The sequence below is a fragment of the Gigantopelta aegis genome, chromosome 10, assembly GCF_016097555.1.
Source record: "Gigantopelta aegis isolate Gae_Host chromosome 10, Gae_host_genome, whole genome shotgun sequence".
Lineage (NCBI taxonomy): Eukaryota > Metazoa > Mollusca > Gastropoda > Neomphalida > Peltospiridae > Gigantopelta > Gigantopelta aegis.
The window spans coordinates 7,931,094-7,953,537 of NC_054708.1; the positions used below are offsets into that span (position 1 = coordinate 7,931,094).

Genomic DNA, 22,444 nt, shown 5'->3' on the forward strand with positions numbered 1-22,444 from the left:
AAAATACATCTCTTGATCAATACAAACATTTTAAGAAGAAACGAGGAAAAGTATTTTATTCAGGAATTTTTTTAGCAGTGTTATTTAAAGAGTGATGAGCATGGTCCAACACCTGTATATGCATGAACAATGCAACACTGCTGTATTATCTATACTGACCTCTAAAAGAAACTACTGTACATAAAATTTGATATATATTGTTGCTAAAACACTTACATTAAAAATGAAATGTTTAGATGATGGAAGTTCATGATGCTTTCATATCCCATCATACCCAGTGTCTTGTGTGTGTTTGTCATATACACACACAATCTAAATGTCGCAATACATAATAATGGATAAAACTAGGAGATGAAATTAGGTATACAGTATACTATGAATTAAAAAAACCAAAAAAACCCCACAATTTAAGCTTGATAAAATGTTTTATGGTTGGGTTTATGCCACCAAAACAAATCCCATGGACACTCCTCTTGTGGCTAAAGCTATTACCTGTAACTTGTACACCATTGATATAAATACATCTTCCATCTTTAAAGGAAATCTTGAGAAAAAGGACATAATGGAAATTGTCCCTCCCCTAGTTGGGCTACTTCTCGTTCCAGCCTGTGCACACAGACTGGTGGTATGTGCTATCCTGTCTGTCTGGAATGGTGATACTTGCTACTAATGATGTTTTGCATGGGTACCAACATCTAGACCACTGCACAACCATGACCATGGGTACCACCATTTAGACCACTGCACAACCATGACCATGGGTACCACCATTTAGACCACTGCACAACCATGACCATGGGTACCACCATTTAGACCACTGTACAACCATAACCATGGGTACCACCACTTAGACCACTGCACAACCATGACCATGGGTACCAATCTCTGTACCCAAACATTAATATTTAGATTTCCAGCCCACTTTCATCTTTTACCGTACCGTAGTAGCTGGTATAGAGATAGTATGTGAAATCATCAGGACGTTTTGGCCAGATGAACCAATACTTTATCACAAATTGTTGCATAGCTTACCAATGGCAGGTGTGGCAATATTTAATGCATTATATAAATTTCAGGGTCCATTTACCCTGCGAGATGCTATTTGCTGCACCTACGACCAAACTATTTTAAACCATGTTATGTTATAACACTGGTGCATTGTTGGAAGCCCATGCATCCTGTCAGCGAAACCCCTTTCATACTGTTTTTGCATGCAGTGTCTCCTCCGGGCATAGTACTTTATGAATATCACCAAAGAGACTCGTCATATGCCTTTTTCACTCATCAGATTGGGGAACCTAAAATTAAAACTTTAAGGGAAAGTGCATATGAAAGATCCCTTGCTGGATTAGGAAATATTATGGGGCTTTCCTCTTTATGACTATGTCAGAATGATAATTAATAGTCAATGTGCTCCAAAACAAACTCTTTTAAAACTAGTATTTAGTTATTTCAACATTTGGTAAAAAAAAAAAAAATAACTAACCTCGTTTACGGAACTGGCTACTATTAAAACTACATGGGATCTATTGTCGAGTATTGAGCAGAGTTTTGAAGTCTAAAAATACTTTCCTGAAGAAGAGAGTCACTTATATATGGAGGCAACAGATTTGTGCATAAAATCCCACACAGGATAGTACATACCACATCTTTTATTCCCCCCCCCCCCTCCCCCCAGTCTCAACCAATGCCCCATGACTAGTAAATTAAAGACTGCCCTATCTGGAAATGTGCATATAGAAAATCCTTTGCTGCTAATGGAAAAAAACCCCTGTTTTCTCTAGGATTGTCAAAAAATGTTTGACATCCAGTAGCTGATTATAATATTGTGGTGTTTACCAAAACAAACTAATATCCTTCAATGTACCAGTAGTGAGACTGAGAACAGTTGATCCTACAACCCTTGGCAGCTCATGCAAGCACTCTGCACTACGTTCCTGCTGTTACAAATGCCTAAGAAAGATTGGGTTACCTTGATTTGAACAAGGCATGTTTTTTACTATTTTACCAGCAATTATTATAAGTCATAACAATAATTTCAAACATTAGATGAGAAACCTACAACGTAGATAATTCTTGTTACTAGCTAGTAGTAAAAAGTTTTATAGACCTGTAAATACAGACTACTACTTGTTTTCATTAAGATATAATTTTTACAAAACTATCTTAACTTTCCTGTTATCTGACCAAACGAAAATGTGGTTAGATACAAGAAAAGTTCACAAGTGTCATAAAAATTATATCTAACAAAAATCGAGTGGTATTGTATTTATTACCCGCCTTCAAATAATGGAATGGTTGTCTGAAAATCCATAAATTCAAATTTTTTGAGAAGGTGGGTTAGCATTTTGTAACGAGGTGGAAGCCCCTGCCTACAGTGGCCACTTTGAAAAACTAAATTATTATACTGATGTAAGAGTGACAATACAAATGTCAACAATAATAATAATTAATTTATCTGTCAAATAATAATAAAGTGTAAATTGCAAATTTAGCAACATGTTCCACCTTAGAGCAATCCAGTATCCATTTATAGTGTTTAACTAAAAATTTAATGAACTTTTTATCGCTTTGGAGCTGGCTAGACTGTGTATGTCCAATACATATATATCATCACAAAGAAAAAAGAACCTACAAATCTGTCATGGATACATCCACCGGGGAAATCTTGGAGAATTTGCCCAAGACAGTTGTACTTGAACCTTCAGTGGATGTAAGCATGAGTCAAAGGGTTATTGATTGATTGATTGATAAAACTTACAAAATTACAGCTAGTACAACACTGGTGGTGCGTACTACATTGTTACGACACTACAATATGTTCACGAGATGGGCAATATCAATTGTGATGCACCAAATGAAATGGGAGGAAAACACCTTCCACAACCAAGGGTTGGTCCCAATAGTTAGGGTTAAACTCGGCAAGGGAGACGCATGCATTGCTACACCGGTAAATTTTGTCAGAATTATTACAGTATTACTAATTAGCATATTTCCATAATTGTTATATAGTTGTAAATAGCAAAATATAAGAGTTATAGCAAGATGTTGACAAAATAAAAATAAAAGAATATCAAGTAAATAAAAATTGAAATCCCATCCAAAATTACAAATGTTATCACAATGAAATACCCGGTATATGACGAAAATTATAAAATATCCAAACATTCACGGATGGAAGATCCTTCCAGTTTTAGTCAAAACTATATTTTAAAGCTTCATAAACAAAAGCACCATTTTGTTAAAAGTAAAACTATTGGGACACTATATTTTTTGCTAAACATATACGAACATCACTGAACCAGAATATAACTCTTCAGACACTGTGGCAATGGTAAATGGTCCACTTTAACGAAGAGTTTACCCCTCAACTCGTCCCTCAACAAACTTCGACAGAGAGATTGCAGTGACACAGGGTTTGTTATTAAAGTCTGCAGTTCTGCCAGTATCTCGTTATCTTTGTCTTCTCTTGAATGCCATATGTGATACACCTGCTTTGCTGCCTTCAAGCCGAGTACTGGCTGTATGATAGCAAACAGCTCCTTCAAGAAGTTCAGCTGTGAGTAGGCAATGGCTCTTCGCGCCCACGTCTCATGTAGTCGGTTTCGGCTGTTGTAGTTTGCACCAGCCTGGATGAGAGTTCTAGTCACCAGGAATTCACTGTCTTTGAAATATCTTCTTGGAACATGTACAAATTTGTCCAGCTCATAACACAAAGGCATTTTACCTATATAAAAAAGAAAACAAAAATAACTTTTATTTGTATCAAATATCTGGGGTTTAAAAATTGTGATAATAATTAAGGTTGTTTTGTTTTAATGCTTATTAATTTTCACATGATTTTTGTGATGTCCTGGGCACACATCTCAGCTACCTGGGCTGTCTGTCCAGGACAGTGGGTTAGTGGGTAGATGTTAGTGGGTAGATGTTAGTGGGTAGTGAGAAAGACATCAGGGTAGTGTTCTTACACCTTATTACTGAGCAACTAGGAGGTAGTACTGTGGTTTGGACCCATAACAGCCTTATGTGTGATGGTTTAACCACTACACAACCAGCCTCAGTGGCGCAGTGGTTAAGTCATCGGACTACAGGTTGGTAGGTACAGGGTTCGCAGCCCGGTACCGGCTCCAACCCAGAGCGAGTTTTTAAGGGCTCAGTGGCGCAGTGGTTAGTCATCGGACTACAGGCTGGTAGGTACAGGGTTCGCAGCCCGGTACCGGCTCCAACCCAAAGCGAGTTTTTTAGGGCTCAGTGGCGCAGTGGTTAAGTCATCGGACTACAGGCTGGTAGGTACAGGGTTCGCAGCCCGGTACCGGCTCCAACCCAGAGCGAGTTCTTAAGGGCTCAATGGCTCAGTGGCGCAGTGGTTAAGTCATCTGACTACAGGCTGGTAGGTACAGGGTTCGCAGCCCGGTACCGGCTCCAACCCAGAGCAAGTTCTTAAGGGCTCAATGGATAGGTGTAAGGCCACTACACCCTCTTCTCTCTCACTAACAACTAACCCACTGTCCTAGAAAGACAGCTGAGGTTTGTGCCCAGGACAGCGTGCTTGAACCTTAATTGGATATAAGCATGAAAATAAGTTGAAATTAAATGAATGAATAGCCACTATACAACAGCTACTCAATGTTGCTTGTTTTTTCAGGAAGGGCTGGTTATACGAATATTTAATTTATTTTACTGGCTGAAAAACAATTGTAACTTCATAACCATACAATTGCTATTATATAAGATGAATGTTTTAGAAAATACCTTTTTAATATTTACTAATAGAACCCTTTCTTTCACAGTAATCTGACATAAAAAGACCTCATAAAACAGATAATAATAGATTTAGATTATTAAATTAATGACCCTAATTGTAACATTTCTTATGAACACCCACCGCTTTTATCTGTAATGATGGCCGATACCCCTGAAAACAGCAGTTTACAGATAATTTCATTACGTACTACTCGATCTTGCTTCAAGTTTTTACAGGCACAATGAAGAGCTGAAATTAAAACAAGAATAAATTATGTTTGGAGAAATCAAGTCTACAGTTTATTTCTGTTACACTTGCACACAATAATTTTTTATTTTCTTTAAGTTTGTTTTGTTTAACGACAACACTAAACCCACTTGATTTAATAATTAATCATCAGCTACTGAGAGACAGACATTAGTAATTGTGACGAGTATTCTCCTGAGGACACCCATTACAAGTTTTATTAGTAGCAAGAGATCTTTTATATGCACTTTCCCACAGACAGGAAGGAAGGAAATGATTTATTTAACGACACACTCAACACATTTTATTTACGGTTATATGGCGTTGGACATATGGTTAAGGACCACACAGATATTGAGGGAGGAAACCTGCTGTTGCCACTTCATGGGCTACTCTTTTCGATTAGCAGCAAGGGATCTTTTATATGCACCATCCCACAGACAGGATAGCACATACCACGGCCTTTGATATACCAGTCGTGGTGCACTGGCTGCAACGAAAAATAGCCCAATGGGCCCACTGACGGGGATCGATCCTAAACCGACCGCGCATCAAGTGAGCACTTTACCACTGGGCTATGTCCTGCCCCTCCAGAGACAGGATGGCACATAACACAGCCTTTAACATACCAGTTGGGGAGCACCGGATGGGACAGGGATTTCATTCTTCAATCCAAGCATGTCCGGCAAGTGCTGTAATACATGTTACCAGTTATATAGGTTGAGGGAGACCAAACCTGCACATGAAGTAAATAATGAAATGTAGCAAAAGATAATTTATATACATTTTCCCCACAGGCAGAACAGTACATACCAAAGCCGTTGGTGTAACAGATGTAGAACACTAGTTAAGATGGGGGGGGGGGGGGGGGGGGGGAGGGAACAACTGGGTCCTATGATGCTCAGTGCCTCAGGTTAGTGCTCAACCACTAAGTTATATCTCTATCACTAAGCTACATCTCCACCACTAAAGCTACATCTCTAACACTAAGCTACATAACCACTAAGCTATATTTGAACCACTAAGCTACATCTCCACCGCTAAGCGACATTTCCATTGCTAAGCTACATCTCCACCGCTAAGCTACATCTCCACCACTAAGCTACATCTCCACCACTAAAGCTACATCTCTAACACTAAGCTACTTCTCGCCCCAGCTAATAAAAGGAGAGAATAAACCTTGTTTTAACAGATTAGTGACTATTAATACCATTTAATAACGAGGTATCAGGTATTTGCAATTTCCCACAGACAGGATAGTCAATTTCAAGGTCTTTGATATGCCAGTCAGGAAAATCGGACATTAAATGACAAAAAATTAATAATAAAATAAAATAAACGTCACAGTGCTTGTTATACTAAGAGTGAAAACATAAAAATGTCAACCTGTTAGCCCGTCTTGATCCTTGAGACTAGCATTAATGTTCCTATCAAGTAGAATCTGCACCACGGAGAGAGCGTCACTTCCTTCACTGCTACACGCTTCCATTAGGGCAGTCCGACCTTAGTAGGAGACACAAAAGAATATGGTGATATTTTAATTAAATAGTGAATCTAACATCACATTGTAGTTTTCACTTTACAAATTACAATTTTACTAGTTTATATACTGTATTGAAACTTGAATGTATACCATGTTTATATATATCATTTAAATTTGTTTGTATGCAACTGAGTGCAATAGATGTACTGTGGGCTGGAGGCCTTAAAATTGAATGAACACTTTTGCATTGTGTTGTGTTGTTGCGCTGTGTTGTTGTATTGTATTGTATTGTATTGTATTGTATTGTATAACATCAAATTGTAGTTTTCACTTTATAAATTACAATTTTATGAGACTAGGCATTTTAAATTGAAGAAAAGAATTGAAACACGTAAAACTAGTTCGCCAATGATCACTCAAAGAATATCAATTTGCACAACTCACATTAACCGAAATAGATTGTTAATAAATTGGAAATTAAATTTTTTTTAAATAAGTTTTAAATTGTGTAAAAATTGTTCTCCAGTTATCACTCACAAAACAACACCATGCACACTTCACACTGACTGAAATGGAAATACGTAAACTTCTCTAGATTAATACCTGCAACATCTTGTTCATTAATGGAACACCCAGTTTCCAGCAGCACTAGGACTCTTTGAGATGTTAAACTGGCTGCTATGTGCAAGGGAGTTCGACCAAATCTATCTCGAACATCGACAGAAGCACCAAAATACAACAGAGTTGTCAGTATTTCCTGAGCACCTAGAAATTAAAAATGCACCAAGAAATTAAAAAAGTACTATGATAAATTTACAATATTTATTGGCATTGGGAATATCTAGAGAATGATTATATACATGTATGCCTTTTAACAATATTCAAAATGAGAAATGAACACAACAAAATCAGATCATGGGCTACTACAGGTGTATGACATGAATGTCTAAATGAGGTTTAGTCATGTGCACACACACCATATTTTGCCTGTTTACATTTAAGATTTACATGCATATAAAATACACAAGAAATGACTGGCTTTCACAAATTTGACCCGATATAATATTTAAGATTGATCTTACATGTGTATAGGTTATTATTCACTATAGGCCTATTACTAGTAACCTTTATCAATATGCAAATTTAAAAAAGAAAAGAAAAAAAGAACATATTTATCTTTGTTTAATTACATATTTTAAGCAAACATTGCTGCTTTTTAATATCAAGATGATAAACACTGTGGCACATAAATGTCCAATGGGAAGCTGTTCAATACCTACTGACATCGGTGGTGTCGTGGTTAAGCCATCAGACATAAGGCTCAATGGGTAGGTGTAAGACTGCTACACCAACATTTCTCTCACTAACCACTAACCCTCTGTTCTCAACAAACAGCCCAGATAGCTGAGGTGTGTGACCAGAACAGCGTGCTTGAACTGTAATTGGATAGAAGCACAAAAACAAGTTGAAATGAAATGAATGAAATGTTCAATACCTCCTAGTAGAGGCAGACCTGCTGCGATATGGATCGGATAATTTCCTTTCTCATCCGTGAAGTTTGGATCAGTGCCCTTCCCAACGAGACGCTTAACCTTCTCCGTATTTCTCCTCTGGACAGCATCAAGAAGGTCCCGTTGATTATTAGATAGTCTGTTTTTTTTCCAGAAATCTATCTCCAATCCAGCTTCCTGTAATTATGGCAAAAACGTACAACTTGAACATTTTACAGAAATGGTCATGAGACATGTAAGCTGTACCAGACATTTAGTGTTATTTGTTGACTGGGAAAACATGCAAGTTTATTATTTAAAGCTCTAAATGTGTTTGTGCACTGTATTAATAGCATGATGGAAGGAATCACTTGAGATGAGTAGTTTTGTCAGCACAAATTAAATAAATTAAAAACATAGTTACTATCACTTAATAGTTAAATAAATATTTTGTTCATTTACAATGTCTGATATATTAATATTATTATTTAGTAGCAATAAAATAGTTCTAATCATAAATTAAAATTTGGAGTGGGGTGTAGGGTTTTTTTTTACACATGTATCCCATTCAGTGCCCCATGACTGGAAGATTAAAGGTCTTGGTATGTGTTGTCTTGTCAGCAGGAAAGTGCATTAAAATTATCCCTTGCTGTTGAAGGTTAACTTTATAATAAAATTATTAAGTATAAGCTGTACGGTTTAAATCTATTTCACTGCATACTTTGTATTCCCAATAACAAGTACTTCAGTTTTCAAGTAAGCACTACAAAGTGTATTACAAAATATCTACTGGTATGCTAAACGTCCAAACTTTATGCGAAAACAAGGACATCTTATATGTCATTCTAATGTTTTTTGTATGAACACTATACTGCAAATAAAAAAAATTCTGTCATTATTCAAGAGAAAAAAAAAAAATACCATACCAGTATGTCACTATTCAAAAGAGTACCTTAATTAACTCTTGGTTCTTTTTCCTTTTAAATAAAAAGCGATTTTAATGCAGGATTTTGAATAATTTTTATAAAATTTAAATAACTTTTATTGGAAATGAAAACATAAGTAACGTCATCTCCTGATATCTGACTACAACTTGGCAAAACATATTTTTTTAGGGGGTGGAGGTGAATCTGGTTTGAACTTTACCAGTACTTTATTATTAAATTTATCTTTAAATTTTAATTTTAAAATGTAGCTGGTTTCCTCTAAGACTATGTTATAATTATCAAATGTTTGACATCCAATAGCAGATTATTAATAAATCAATGTGGGTGCTCTAGTGGTGTCATTAAAAAACTTTAAATTAGCTTTTCACTGCAAGATTCAATATCGAAATACAGCATCTATCGATAACAGAACAATCCTAACTATAATAATAATAATTCTTCTGATTTGCAACGTACAGGCACTATCAGTGATATGAAATAAATAAGCAAATAAAAATGTTACTAGTGTAAGATAAAACTGCCTGCAAATAATACAAGCTACGTTTTATTTGTTCAATATTTTATTTATAACCTTTATTTCCTGTTGTAGTTCTCTCATTGACGCCATGTTGCCAATATTATAAACAATCGATAAAACATCTGTAAAAATTAAAAATATATATACTGTAAAATCTCTCACAAATATATTCACGTGAGAGTTTACCTGCACAGACTTACTTCGCTATCTCTGTATTTTAATTTTATAAAATATAAAAGTGGTAGATTAATTCAATTATGCGTTATGGACTGGTATGGGAATTAGGACACAATTTTGGAATTTAGCAAGCAATCTGACAGCGAAACGAAACCACGACTGAATTTGATTGTACGAAAATACTATTTAAGACGTAAGTTTGATTGCTGTTGTTGATGTTCATTCTTCTTTAAGTTTTAAAGCCATTTATGTTCTACAAAATGTTATTAGTTATTTTTATGTTCCTTTTAGCATTAAATAATGCTAATTATTAACATCCCATTTATCGGACAGGTTACCATGACAATAACAATAATATAGCCTTTAATAAGATGTTCAAGAAAAAAAAAGAAAAAAAGTGTTTGGGGTTGTGATTGGGTTGTCATTTATAATCAGCATGAACACGTTAAAATTATTTTATTAATGGACACCCTCAAGGAGCAAGTGAACGTGTGCATAAGCAGTTCGTCATAGTGACAGTGGTTAATTTCAGTGAACGTAAACCCAAAACAAACTCATGACTTTATTTCTGTATGTTCGAATTGGACTATTGTTGGTTAAGTTGCACCTTGTAAACTGTGTATACCTACATAATACCTCTCCCCCCCCCCCCCCCCCCCAGCTTGCCCTATTTGTTTGTCAGCTTGCCATAATTATATTTTGTTTAAGGGGCCATTCAAGTATTAGGCTATAATTATAGTGCTGAGGTGGTTGGTGGGTAGGCCCTATATAGGTTCAGATGTGTAGTTACAGAGGTGGGTGTATTTAACAGTGTTACCAGGGCCGTAGCTAGGATTTTTTGTTTGGGGGGGGGGGGGCAGCTGAGTAGTTAATAGTCTAAAACTCCATAAACAGTTAAGAAGATAATTTTCTTTAAGTTTCTAGAATGCTTTCTGGATTTTTTTTCCCCTTGCCCCCCCCCCCCCCCAGCTAGGCCCTGGTTACATAATGCTTTTCTAATTTTTTATTACTAAAATTTTTATTATTAATTTTATCTTATTCTTTTAAATGCTGTCACAGCGACAATGTTTAACATATGTAGTTATAGTGAGACTATGTATACACACAATATAAGGATTATAAATCGAGTTCAAATGTGTATCTGCACTTTCCCAAATTGTGAAACATTATGTTAAAATTGTATTACACCCATCACATGACTTATTTGTGAATGGGAGGGTGTGTGTGTCTCCAAGTGTTATGTAATATTTTTGGGGGTGTATGGTCTAGCGTTAAGGAACATTACAAGGGGGTGGGAGGGTAGTTAATTTTGACAAAAATAGCATTATGTAATATTTGAACGGCCCCTAACTAAACTGGCTCAAAACACATTTGTGAAAAACCAAAACACAGACAAAATTATATATTTAAATGTACCGTGGTAATGACAGAAAGGAAAGCACTTGTTGGGATGAAAAATGGTAATCAGTCTACCATTGTGCAAATAAAAATTAAAATTGACTTGAATGAAATAATGAATATATTTTCCTCCCACTACTCTTATTCGCGAGTCCAGTCATGACATTAAACTTACTTGTTGTTAACCAGTACCAACACTACATGAAGAAACCCGATGCCTCTATGTGAAATGAATCTGCACTGTACTTTCTTGTGGTGACATGGAGCACAGTGTATGCCCACTGACCCATTGGTACTGGATAACAACATGTACGTTTAATGTTCATTTAGATCTGGGGCCTAATTCACAAAGGTCTCTTAGGCTCTGCTAGACAACAAAAGATCCTGTTTGCAAGTCTTAGCATTGCACTGTGAGATCGCAAAGTTGCGATAGTTTAGTGAATTAGGCCCCAACTCCCATCACCTAAAGTTCCTTTGATGTATTAGACTGGGTGGGATGTAGAACTCTGAGCAGTATTTAAAATGTTTGTCTAAGGTGCAATGGGCCATATATTATGATAAATTGTCATCAGTGGACCCATTGGTTATTTCTCCAGTTCCAACCAAGCTCATGATAGGTAAAATGATATATCAAAGGCCATGGTGTGTGCTGGTCCGTTTGTGAGATCACTTGCTACTTCTTATTTGGTAGCTGCAGGTTTCTCACTATGTAGTGTTACAATAACCATGTTAATTACCAAATTAATAAGCATGGTTTAAACGTGCAAGTTAAATGTTTTGTTCCTGGCCTTTATTAGACTCAGTCTGTACAGTATATTTATCCATATATATATATATACTCTACCAAAAAGCTAGCTATTAAAAGTGAAAGTTTGTTTTGTTATATAACACCACTAGAGCACATTGATTATTAATCATCGGCTATTGGATGTCAAACATTTTGTAATTCTGACATATATTCTCAGAGGGGAAACCCACTACATTTTTTTATTATATGCACTTTCCCACAGACAGGACAGGACATACCATGGCCTTTGATATACCAGTCATGGTGTATCAGGCGAGTGCTTTATCACTGGACTATGTTCCACCCTCAGCTAGCTATTAATGCAAAAGACACTGCGACCACAATAACCTTGTATGTCTTGCTATCAGTACTGTTAATAAAGCATTATATTTCTGAAATATAATCTATATGAATTAAAGGTATTTATATTTATTACACTGCGGTTGAAGAGATGCCCATGTGATATTTAGCATCTCTTCACATTGTGGAATATGCCTTTTGAGAGGTCATGACCTCTGATCAGGCGATCAACTATGTCACACAGTATAATTCCACATAAATGTTCATGTAAAAAGTGTGCGCATGGTTCTTGCAATTAATATTTTTAAATTGGAAAAATACTTAATGTTAGCAGCATAATTTAACAAAATATATATTTTAATAATTTTGTTTAGCCTTGAATATGTTGATAAATGTGTGGCGTGGGAATGCAAAGTTTTATTGATAAATACATGTATAACTAAAAGAAGTGGCCACAACATGACATTATTTTGCTAAACGACATCATTTGGTAAGCGACATCATTTTCCCGGTCTTTAATCTGTGCATTATTATGTCTTGATTAGTTATTTTGGAAGTTATTTTGTGCAGTTTTTGTTCATTGATGTTTGATGTAATAAATAAAATACTATACTCGTTCCCATGTGAGACTGTTTGTATTACAACTTTTGCTTGTGATGTACAATTAAAAACACACTTGTTGTGATATAAATGGTCTCACATAGCAACTTTCTTAATGTTCTCTATGTTCATAGGGGGTGGGACGTAGCCAAGTGGTAAAGTGCTCGCTCAATGCACGGTCGGTCTGGGATCGATCCTTGTCGGTGGACCCATTGGGCCATTTCCTGTTCCAGCCAGTGCACCACAACTGGTATATCAAAGGACATGGTATGTACTACCCTGTCTGTGGGATGGTGCATATAAAAGATCCCTTGCTGCTAGCCAAAAAGAGTAGCCCATGAAGTGGTGACAGCGGGTTTCCTCTCTCAATATCTGTGTGGTCCTTAACCATATGTGTGACACTATATAACCGTAAATAAAATGTGTTGAGTGCATCGTTAAATAAAACATTCCTTTCTTTCTATGTACATAGGTACAGGCTGTCATGGTAAAGTTACTGTCATTTGATAATGTGTCTTGGTGTTTTATTTATTTATTTATTTATTTGAAGATTTTATTTATTTATCATCAGCTATAGCATGTCAAACATTTGGTAGTTCTGACATATCGTCTAAAAGAGGAAACTTTTATATATACCATATCCCACAGACATAATAGCACATACCACATCCTTTGATATACCAGTCGTGGTGCACTGGTTGGAACAAGAAATAGCCCACTGACGGGGATCGATTCTAAACCAACCGCTCATCAGGTAAGCCCTTTACCACTGGGCTATATCCCGTCTCAGAGAAAGGATAATACATACCACAGCTTTAGTAATGCCAGTTGTAGAGCTCTGGTTGGAATGGGATATATTCTAACAGGCCTTCAAGAGATATCAATTTTATGACTTGTCAAACCATGGCATGTATCCTGCAACCTCTACAATGAAGAAAATGTCCACGGTAAAAAAATATGCCGTTGAAAAAAACCCTGAATATAGTTCAAGGCAAAACAGTGCCATGGAGAATTAAAAACTGCACAGCATTGCCGATTGACGTGGGCAGTTGCAGATGTTAATCCTGACTGTGGCTATGTATATATCCTAGGCTAATAAGGGCTGACTACCTACATGACAGTCATGTTTTGGGGAAAGTCCAGTGCAAGGCCACCACACCCATCTAAATGTTCCCGTGTGTAGCACAAGGTACATCTCGTCTATTATTGTGTATAATATTTACTGAGAAGTCCATAACCCGTCTCCTCTACAGACCAAGACTCACAATTACCAGGTGTGTAGCACGGGGTACATCTCGTCTATTATTGTGTATAATATTTACTGAGAAGTCCATAACCCGTCTCCTCTACAGACCAAGACTCACAATTACCAGGTGTGTAGCACGGGGTACATCTCGTCTATTATTATGTGTAATATTTACTGAGAAGTCCATAACCCATCTCCTCTACAGACCAAGACTCACAATTACCACATGTGTAGCACGGGGTACATCTCGTCTATTATTGTGTATAATATTTACTGAGAAGTCCATAACCCGTCTCCTCTACAGACCAAGACTCACAATTACCACATGTGTAGCACGGGGTACATCTCGTCTATTATTGTGTATAATATTTACTGAGAAGTCCATAACCCGTCTCCTCTACAGACCAAGACTCACAATTACCAGGTGTGTAGCACGGGGTACATCTCGTCTATTATTGTGTATAATATTTACTGAGAAGTCCATAACCCGTCTACTCTACAGACCAAGACTCACAATTACCAGGTGTGTAGCACAGGGTACATCTTGTCTATTATTGTGTATAATATTTACTGAGAAGTCCATAACCCGTCTCCTCTACAGACCAAGACTCACAATTACCAGGTGTGTAGCACGGGTTACATCTCGTCTATTATTGTGTATAATATTTACTGAGAAGTCCATAACCCGTCTCCTCTACAGACCAAGACTCACAATTACCACATGTGTAGCACGGGGTACATCTCGTCTATTATTGTGTATAATATTTACTGAGAAGTCCATAACCCGTCTCCTCTACAGACCTAGACTCACAATTACCAGGTGTGTAGCACGGGGTACATCTTGTCTATTATTGTGTATAATATTTACTGAGAAGTCCATAACCCATCTCCTCTACAGGCCAAGACTCACAATTGCCACGTGTGTAGCACTGGTTACATCTCGTCTATTATTGTGTATAATATTTACTGAGAAGTCCATAACCCGTCTACTCTACAGACCAAGACTCACAATTACCAGGTGTGTAGCACAGGGTACATCTCGTCTATTATTGTGTATAATATTTACTGAGAAGTCCATAACCCGTCTACTCTACAGACCAAGACTCACAATTACCACGTGTGTAGCACGGGTTACATCTCGTCTATTGTGTATAATATTTACTGAGAAGTCCATAACCCGTCTCCTCTACAGACTAAGACTCACAATTACCAGGTGTGTAGCACAGGGTACATCTCGTCTATTATTGTGTATAATATTTACTGAGAAGTCCATAACCCGTCTACTCTACAGACCAAGACTCACAATTACCAGGTGTGTAGCATGGGGTACATCTTGTCTATTATTGTGTATAATATTTACTGAGAAGTCCATAACCCATCTCCTCTACAGGCCAAGACGCACAATTGCCACGTGTGTAGCACTGGTTACATCTCGTCTATTATTGTGTATAATATTTACTGAGAAGTCCATAACCCGTCTACTCTACAGACCAAGACTCACAATTACCAGGTGTGTAGCACAGGGTACATCTCGTCTATTATTGTGTATAATATTTACTGAGAAGTCCATAACCCGTCTCCTCTACAGACCAAGACTCACAATTACCAGGTGTGTAGCACGGGTTATATCTCGTCTATTATTGTGTATAATATTTACTGAGAAGTCCATAACCCGTCTCCTCTACAGACCAAGACTCACAATTACCACATGTGTAGCACGGGGTACATCTCGTCTATTATTGTGTATAATATTTACTGAGAAGTCCATAACCCGTCTCCTCTACAGACCAAGACTCACAATTACCAGGTGTGTAGCACGGGGTACATCTTGTCTATTATTGTGTATAATATTTACTGAGAAGTCCATAACCCATCTCCTCTACAGGCCAAGACTCACAATTGCCATGTGTGTAGCACTGGTTACATCTCGTCTATTATTGTGTATAATATTTACTGAGAAGTCCATAACCCGTCTACTCTACAGACCAAGACTCACAATTACCAGGTGTGTAGCACAGGGTACATCTCGTCTATTATTGTGTATAATATTTACTGAGAAGTCCATAACCCGTCTACTCTACAGACCAAGACTCACAATTACCACGTGTGTAGCACGGGTTACATCTCGTCTATTGTGTATAATATTTACTGAGAAGTCCATAACCCGTCTCCTCTACAGACTAAGACTCACAATTACCAGGTGTGTAGCACAGGGTACATCTCGTCTATTATTGTGTATAATATTTACTGAAAAGTCCATAACCCGTCTACTCTACAGACCAAGACTCACAATTACCAGGTGTGTAGCACGGGGTACATCTTGTCTATTATTGTGTATAATATTTACTGAGAAGTCCATAACCCATCTCCTCTACAGGCCAAGACTCACAATTGCCACGTGTGTAGCACTGGTTACATCTCGTCTATTATTGTGTATAATATTTACTGAGAAGTCCATAACCCGTCTACTCTACAGACCAAGACTTACAATTACCAGGTGTGTAGCACAGGGTACATCTCGTCTATTATTGTGTATAATATTTACTGAGAAGTCCATAACCCGTCTCCTCTACAGACCAAGACTCACAATTACCAGGTGTGTAGCACGGGTTACATCTCGTCTATTATTGTGTATAATATTTACTGAGAAGTCCATAACCCGTCTACTTTACAGACCAAGACTCACAATTACCAGGTGTGTAGCACAGAGTACATCTCGTCTATTATTGTGTATAATATTTACTGAGAAGTCCATAACCCATCTCCTCTACAGGCCAAGACTCACAGTTGCCACGTGTGTAGCACTGGTTACATCTCGTCTATTATTGTGTATAATATTTACTGAGAAGTCCATAACCCGTCTACTCTACAGACCAAGACTCACAATTACCAGGTGTGTAGCACAGAGTACATCTCGTCTATTATTGTGTATAATATTTACTGAGAAGTCCATAACCCATCTCCTCTACAGGCCAAGACTCACAATTGCCACGTGTGTAGCACTGGTTACATCTCGTCTATTATTGTGTATAATATTTACTGAGAAGTCCATAACCCGTCTACTCTACAGACCAAGACTCACAATTACCAGGTGTGTAGCACAGGGTACATCTCGTCTATTATTGTGTATAATATTTACTGAGAAGTCCATAACCCGTCTACTCTACAGACCAAGACTTACAATTACCAGGTGTGTAGCACAGGGTACATCTCGTCTATTATTGTGTATAATATTTACTGAGAAGTCCATAACCCGTCTCCTCTACAGACCAAGACTCACAATTACCAGGTGTGTAGCACGGGTTACATCTCGTCTATTATTGTGTATAATATTTACTGAGAAGTCCATAACCCGTCTACTCTACAGACCAAGACTCACAATTACCAGGTGTGTAGCACAGAGTACATCTTGTCTATTATTGTGTATAATATTTACTGAGAAGTCCATAACCCATCTCCTCTACAGGCCAAGACTCACAGTTGCCACGTGTGTAGCACTGGTTACATCTCGTCTATTATTGTGTATAATATTTACTGAGAAGTCCATAACCCGTCTACTCTACAGACCAAGACTCACAATTACCAGGTGTGTAGCACAGAGTACATCTCGTCTATTATTGTGTATAATATTTACTGAGAAGTCCATAACCCATCTCCTCTACAGGCCAAGACTCACAATTGCCACGTGTGTAGCACTGGTTACATCTCGTCTATTATTGTGTATAATATTTACTGAGAAGTCCATAACCCGTCTACTCTACAGACCAAGACTCACAATTACCAGGTGTGTAGCACAGGGTACATCTCGTCTATTATTGTGTATATTATTTACTGAGAAGTCCATAACCCGTCTCCTCTACAGACCAAGACTCACAATTACCAGGTGTGTAGCACAGAGTACATCTCGTCTATTATTGTGTATAATATTTACTGAGAAGTCCATAACCCATCTCCTCTACAGGCCAAGACTCACAATTGCCACGTGTGTAGCACTGGTTACATCTCGTCTATTATTGTGTATAATATTTACTGAGAAGTCCATAACCCGTCTACTCTACAGACCAAGACTCACAATTACCAGGTGTGTAGCACAGGGTACATCTCGTCTATTATTGTGTATAATATTTACTGAGAAGTCCATAACCCGTCTACTCTACAGACCAAGACTCACAATTACCACGTGTGTAGCACGGGTTACATCTCGTCTATTGTGTATAATATTTACTGAGAAGTCCATAACCCGTCTCCTCTACAGACTAAGACTCACAATTACCAGGTGTGTAGCACAGGGTACATCTCGTCTATTATTGTGTATAATATTTACTGAGAAGTCCATAACCCGTCTACTCTACAGACCAAGACTCACAATTACCAGGTGTGTAGCACGGGGTACATCTTGTCTATTATTGTGTATAATATTTACTGAGAAGTCCATAACCCATCTCCTCTACAGGCCAAGACTCACAATTGCCACGTGTGTAGCACTGGTTACATCTCGTCTATTATTGTGTATAATATTTACTGAGAAGTCCATAACCCGTCTACTCTACAGACCAAGACTCACAATTACCAGGTGTGTAGCACAGGGTACATCTCGTCTATTATTGTGTATAATATTTACTGAGAAGTCCATAACCCGTCTCCTCTACAGACCAAGACTCACAATTACCAGGTGTGTAGCACGGGGTACATCTTGTCTATTATTGTGTATAATATTTACTGAGAAGTCCATAACCCATCTCCTCTACAGGCCAAGACTCACAGTTGCCACGTGTGTAGCACTGGTTACATCTCGTCTATTATTGTGTATAATATTTACTGAGAAGTCCATAACCCGTCTACTCTACAGACCAAGACTCACAATTACCAGGTGTGTAGCACAGAGTACATCTCGTCTATTATTGTGTATAATATTTACTGAGAAGTCCATAACCCATCTCCTCTACAGGCCAAGACTCACAATTGCCACGTGTGTAGCACTGGTTACATCTCGTCTATTATTGTGTATAATATTTACTGAGAAGTCCATAACCCGTCTACTCTACAGACCAAGACTCACAATTACCAGGTGTGTAGCACAGGGTACATCTCGTCTATTATTGTGTATATTATTTACTGAGAAGTCCATAACCCGTCTCCTCTACAGACCAAGACTCACAATTACCAGGTGTGTAGCACAGAGTACATCTCGTCTATTATTGTGTATAATATTTACTGAGAAGTCCATAACCCATCTCCTCTACAGGCCAAGACTCACAATTGCCACGTGTGTAGCACTGGTTACATCTCGTCTATTATTGTGTATAATATTTACTGAGAAGTCCATAACCCGTCTCCTCTACAGACCAAGACTCACAATTACCAGGTGTGTAGCACGGGGTACATCTTGTCTATTATTGTGTATAATATTTACTGAGAAGTCCATAACCCATCTCCTCTACAGGCCAAGACTCACAGTTGCCACGTGTGTAGCACTGGTTACATCTCGTCTATTATTGTGTATAATATTTACTGAGAAGTCCATAACCCGTCTACTCTACAGACCAAGACTCACAATTACCAGGTGTGTAGCACAGAGTACATCTCGTCTATTATTGTGTATAATATTTACTGAGAAGTCCATAACCCATCTCCTCTACAGGCCAAGACTCACAATTGCCACATGTGTAGCACTGGTTACATCTCGTCTATTATTGTGTATAATATTTACTGAGAAGTCCATAACCCGTCTACTCTACAGACCAAGACTCACAATTACCACGTGTGTAGCACGGGTTACATCTCGTCTATTGTGTATAATATTTACTGAGAAGTCCATAACCCGTCTCCTCTACAGACTAAGACTCACAATTACCACGTGTGTAGCACAGGGTACATCTCGTCTATTATTGTGTATAATATTTACTGAGAAGTCCATAACCCGTCTACTCTACAGACCAAGACTCACAATTACCAGGTGTGTAGCACAGGGTACATCTCGTCTATTATTGTGTATAATATTTACTGAGAAGTCCATAACCCGTCTCTTCTACAGACCAAGACTCACAATTACCACGTGTGTGACATCTAATAGCTTCTGCTCATTGAGCAAAGTGTTTGTGTCATTAAATCAGGGGATAACTCTACTGTGGTTTCCAATCTTTCAACATAGACTGATGGGTTTACTGTCACTACACATCACCAGTACAACTACGTGTATACTTTTGGAATTGTAAAACCACCAAATGGAATGTGCATCACCATATATTGAAAAAGTACGGCAGATTTTTGTAGGTTTCCAATCAGGATCATTCTTACAAATGTGCTAAATTAGAATTAAAAAACAACAACATTTGATATATAATGTTGGATCAGGGCCTCTGCTTATCAAAGTTTAGAGTCTAGACTCCAATCTTGAATGGCGTCACACACATGCAGTTTGTATGGTGTTGCCATGGCGTTAAAGTCTCGGATTCCATTAGAACATGCATGGGGCCAGAGGGTGCATGAGAATAAATACATGTACTGAAACATGCTATTCCCATCCATTTTATGACTAACAACAGCAAGCACTATAAAGCTTAGATGTGTTAAAATATTTTATAACTTTGACAGCACATTTTAATGTGACAACTGGAAACATGTTATATTAAAGAGAATTAACATCACGCACAACACTTGCATTTTATACCATCATCCCCACATCTCATTAATTAATTTTGGAATAGCCCTAATTCAACATATCAGGGTTTCTGCCAGGGGGAAATGGAGGGTTACTTACGTACCCTAAAATCGAAGAAATTAATTGATATATATTTTTTATTTTGCCAATAAACGATAGCAATAGAATTGCTGTTTAAAATTTGTCAAAGCGCATGGAAATCGGTGGTCATTTTCAAAACATTTCAAACCCATATTCACCTAGTAGGGGCATTTATGTTTTTTGTTTGTTTTTAATACATACCCTCAAATTATTTTCTGACAGAAAGCCTGAACATGGATTTGGTTTTACTGCCCCATTACCTAATTGTTTGTAGAATAGATTTAACACAATGCGTGCACTTAGTACACCAGTTTCCTCCAAAAGTTTATCGGTGGGCTGTCATCTTTTTGTCTGCACTATGAAATTGGTCTGGAATTGTCTTGGAGGAAGCATAGCATTTGCCATTATGGTTTATGGCTTTTCCTCATATATAGACACAACTATCGATCAATTCCTCAGCGGTGCAATAAGAGAGAGTAATGGGCTCATCTGGGTAACTGTTGGCTTAAATGTGTAAAATTACATTTGTCATTTCAATTGCATGTTTTTTCATTGTCATTTCTTATTTCCATTAACGAGACAAGACTGCCAGGGCGATATGGAAATGAGTTGTGCTGAGAGCCCTGTTTACACCGCAGCAGACAGGAAACAAACCTGATAGTGCGAAAATTAAATGTTTGCCTACAGCTGCTTTCCAGTACATGCATTAAGATAATTAGATGGATTTGAGGTGCTCGAGACAAAGGCTCGAATCCCCACGGTGGAGTCATTCTGTTATTGGGCTTGCTTGGTATGGTCTAGGATTGATTCCCGTTGGTGGGCCCTTTCAGCTATTTCTAGTTACAGCCAATGCACCATAACTGGTATTTCAAAGGTATGTGCTGTATTATCTGTGGTAAAGTGCATATAAAAGATCCCTTGCTGCTAATGAAAAAATGTAGCAGGGTTGGTCACTGGTGAAATCATAGGCTAAACCTGGGATGGGCATGCCTGAACCTTATGGATAGGAGCACATTAATAGAGTTCCCGTTAGCGTTCCTGTTCCCGATAGCTGTTTTTTTCAGAAGCTTATGGTTCACACTTTAAAAATGTTAATATCCGGTTAGCTGATGATTAATCAATGTGCTCTAGTGGTGTCATTGTATAAAATAAACTTTTGGTTTAGTTTGAATGTAATATTTATACAATGGGATATAGCCCAGTGGTAAAATACTCACCTGATATGCAATGAGTCTAGGATCAATCCCTGTCAGTGAGTCCATTGGGCTATTTCTTATTCCAGCATCATGACTGGTATATCAAATACCATGGTATGTGCTATCCTGTCTGTGGCATGGTACATATAAAAGATCCTGTGCTGTTAATGGAAGTATCAGAATCATTAGTACCAGCTCCACCATCAAAACATCATCCCCCAACCCACCCACAAGTATCAGAATCATTAGTACCAGCACCACCATCAAAACATCATCCCCCAACCCACCCACAAGTATCAGAATCATTAGTACCAGCACCACCATCAAAACATAATCCCCCAACCCACAAGTATCAGAATCATTAGTACCAGCACCACCATCAAAACATCATCCCCCAACCCATAAATATCAGAATCATTAGTACCAGCACCACCATCAAAACATCATCCCCCAACCCACAAGTATCAGAATCATTAGTACCAGCACCACCATCAAAACATCATCCCCCAACCCACCCACAAGTATCAGAATCATTAGTACCAGCACCACCATCAAAACATCATCCCCCAAC

At 37.8% G+C, this 22,444-nt stretch overlaps 1 protein-coding gene across 1 annotated transcript; it reads right to left on the minus strand.

The window, feature by feature from the left end:
- Window positions 1-41: 41 nt before the first annotated feature.
- On the minus strand, window positions 42-9,760 carry LOC121383247 (ankyrin repeat and SOCS box protein 10-like). Its single transcript, XM_041513146.1, has 6 exons — window positions 9,482-9,760; window positions 7,969-8,161; window positions 7,077-7,238; window positions 6,377-6,493; window positions 4,886-4,993; window positions 42-3,727 (listed from the first exon to the last, which is right to left on the minus strand). The coding sequence occupies exons 1-6, from the start codon at window positions 9,515-9,517 to the stop codon at window positions 3,294-3,296; spliced, it is 1,050 nt and encodes a 349-aa protein (XP_041369080.1). The 5' UTR covers window positions 9,518-9,760; the 3' UTR covers window positions 42-3,293.
- Window positions 9,761-22,444: the final 12,684 nt, after the last annotated feature.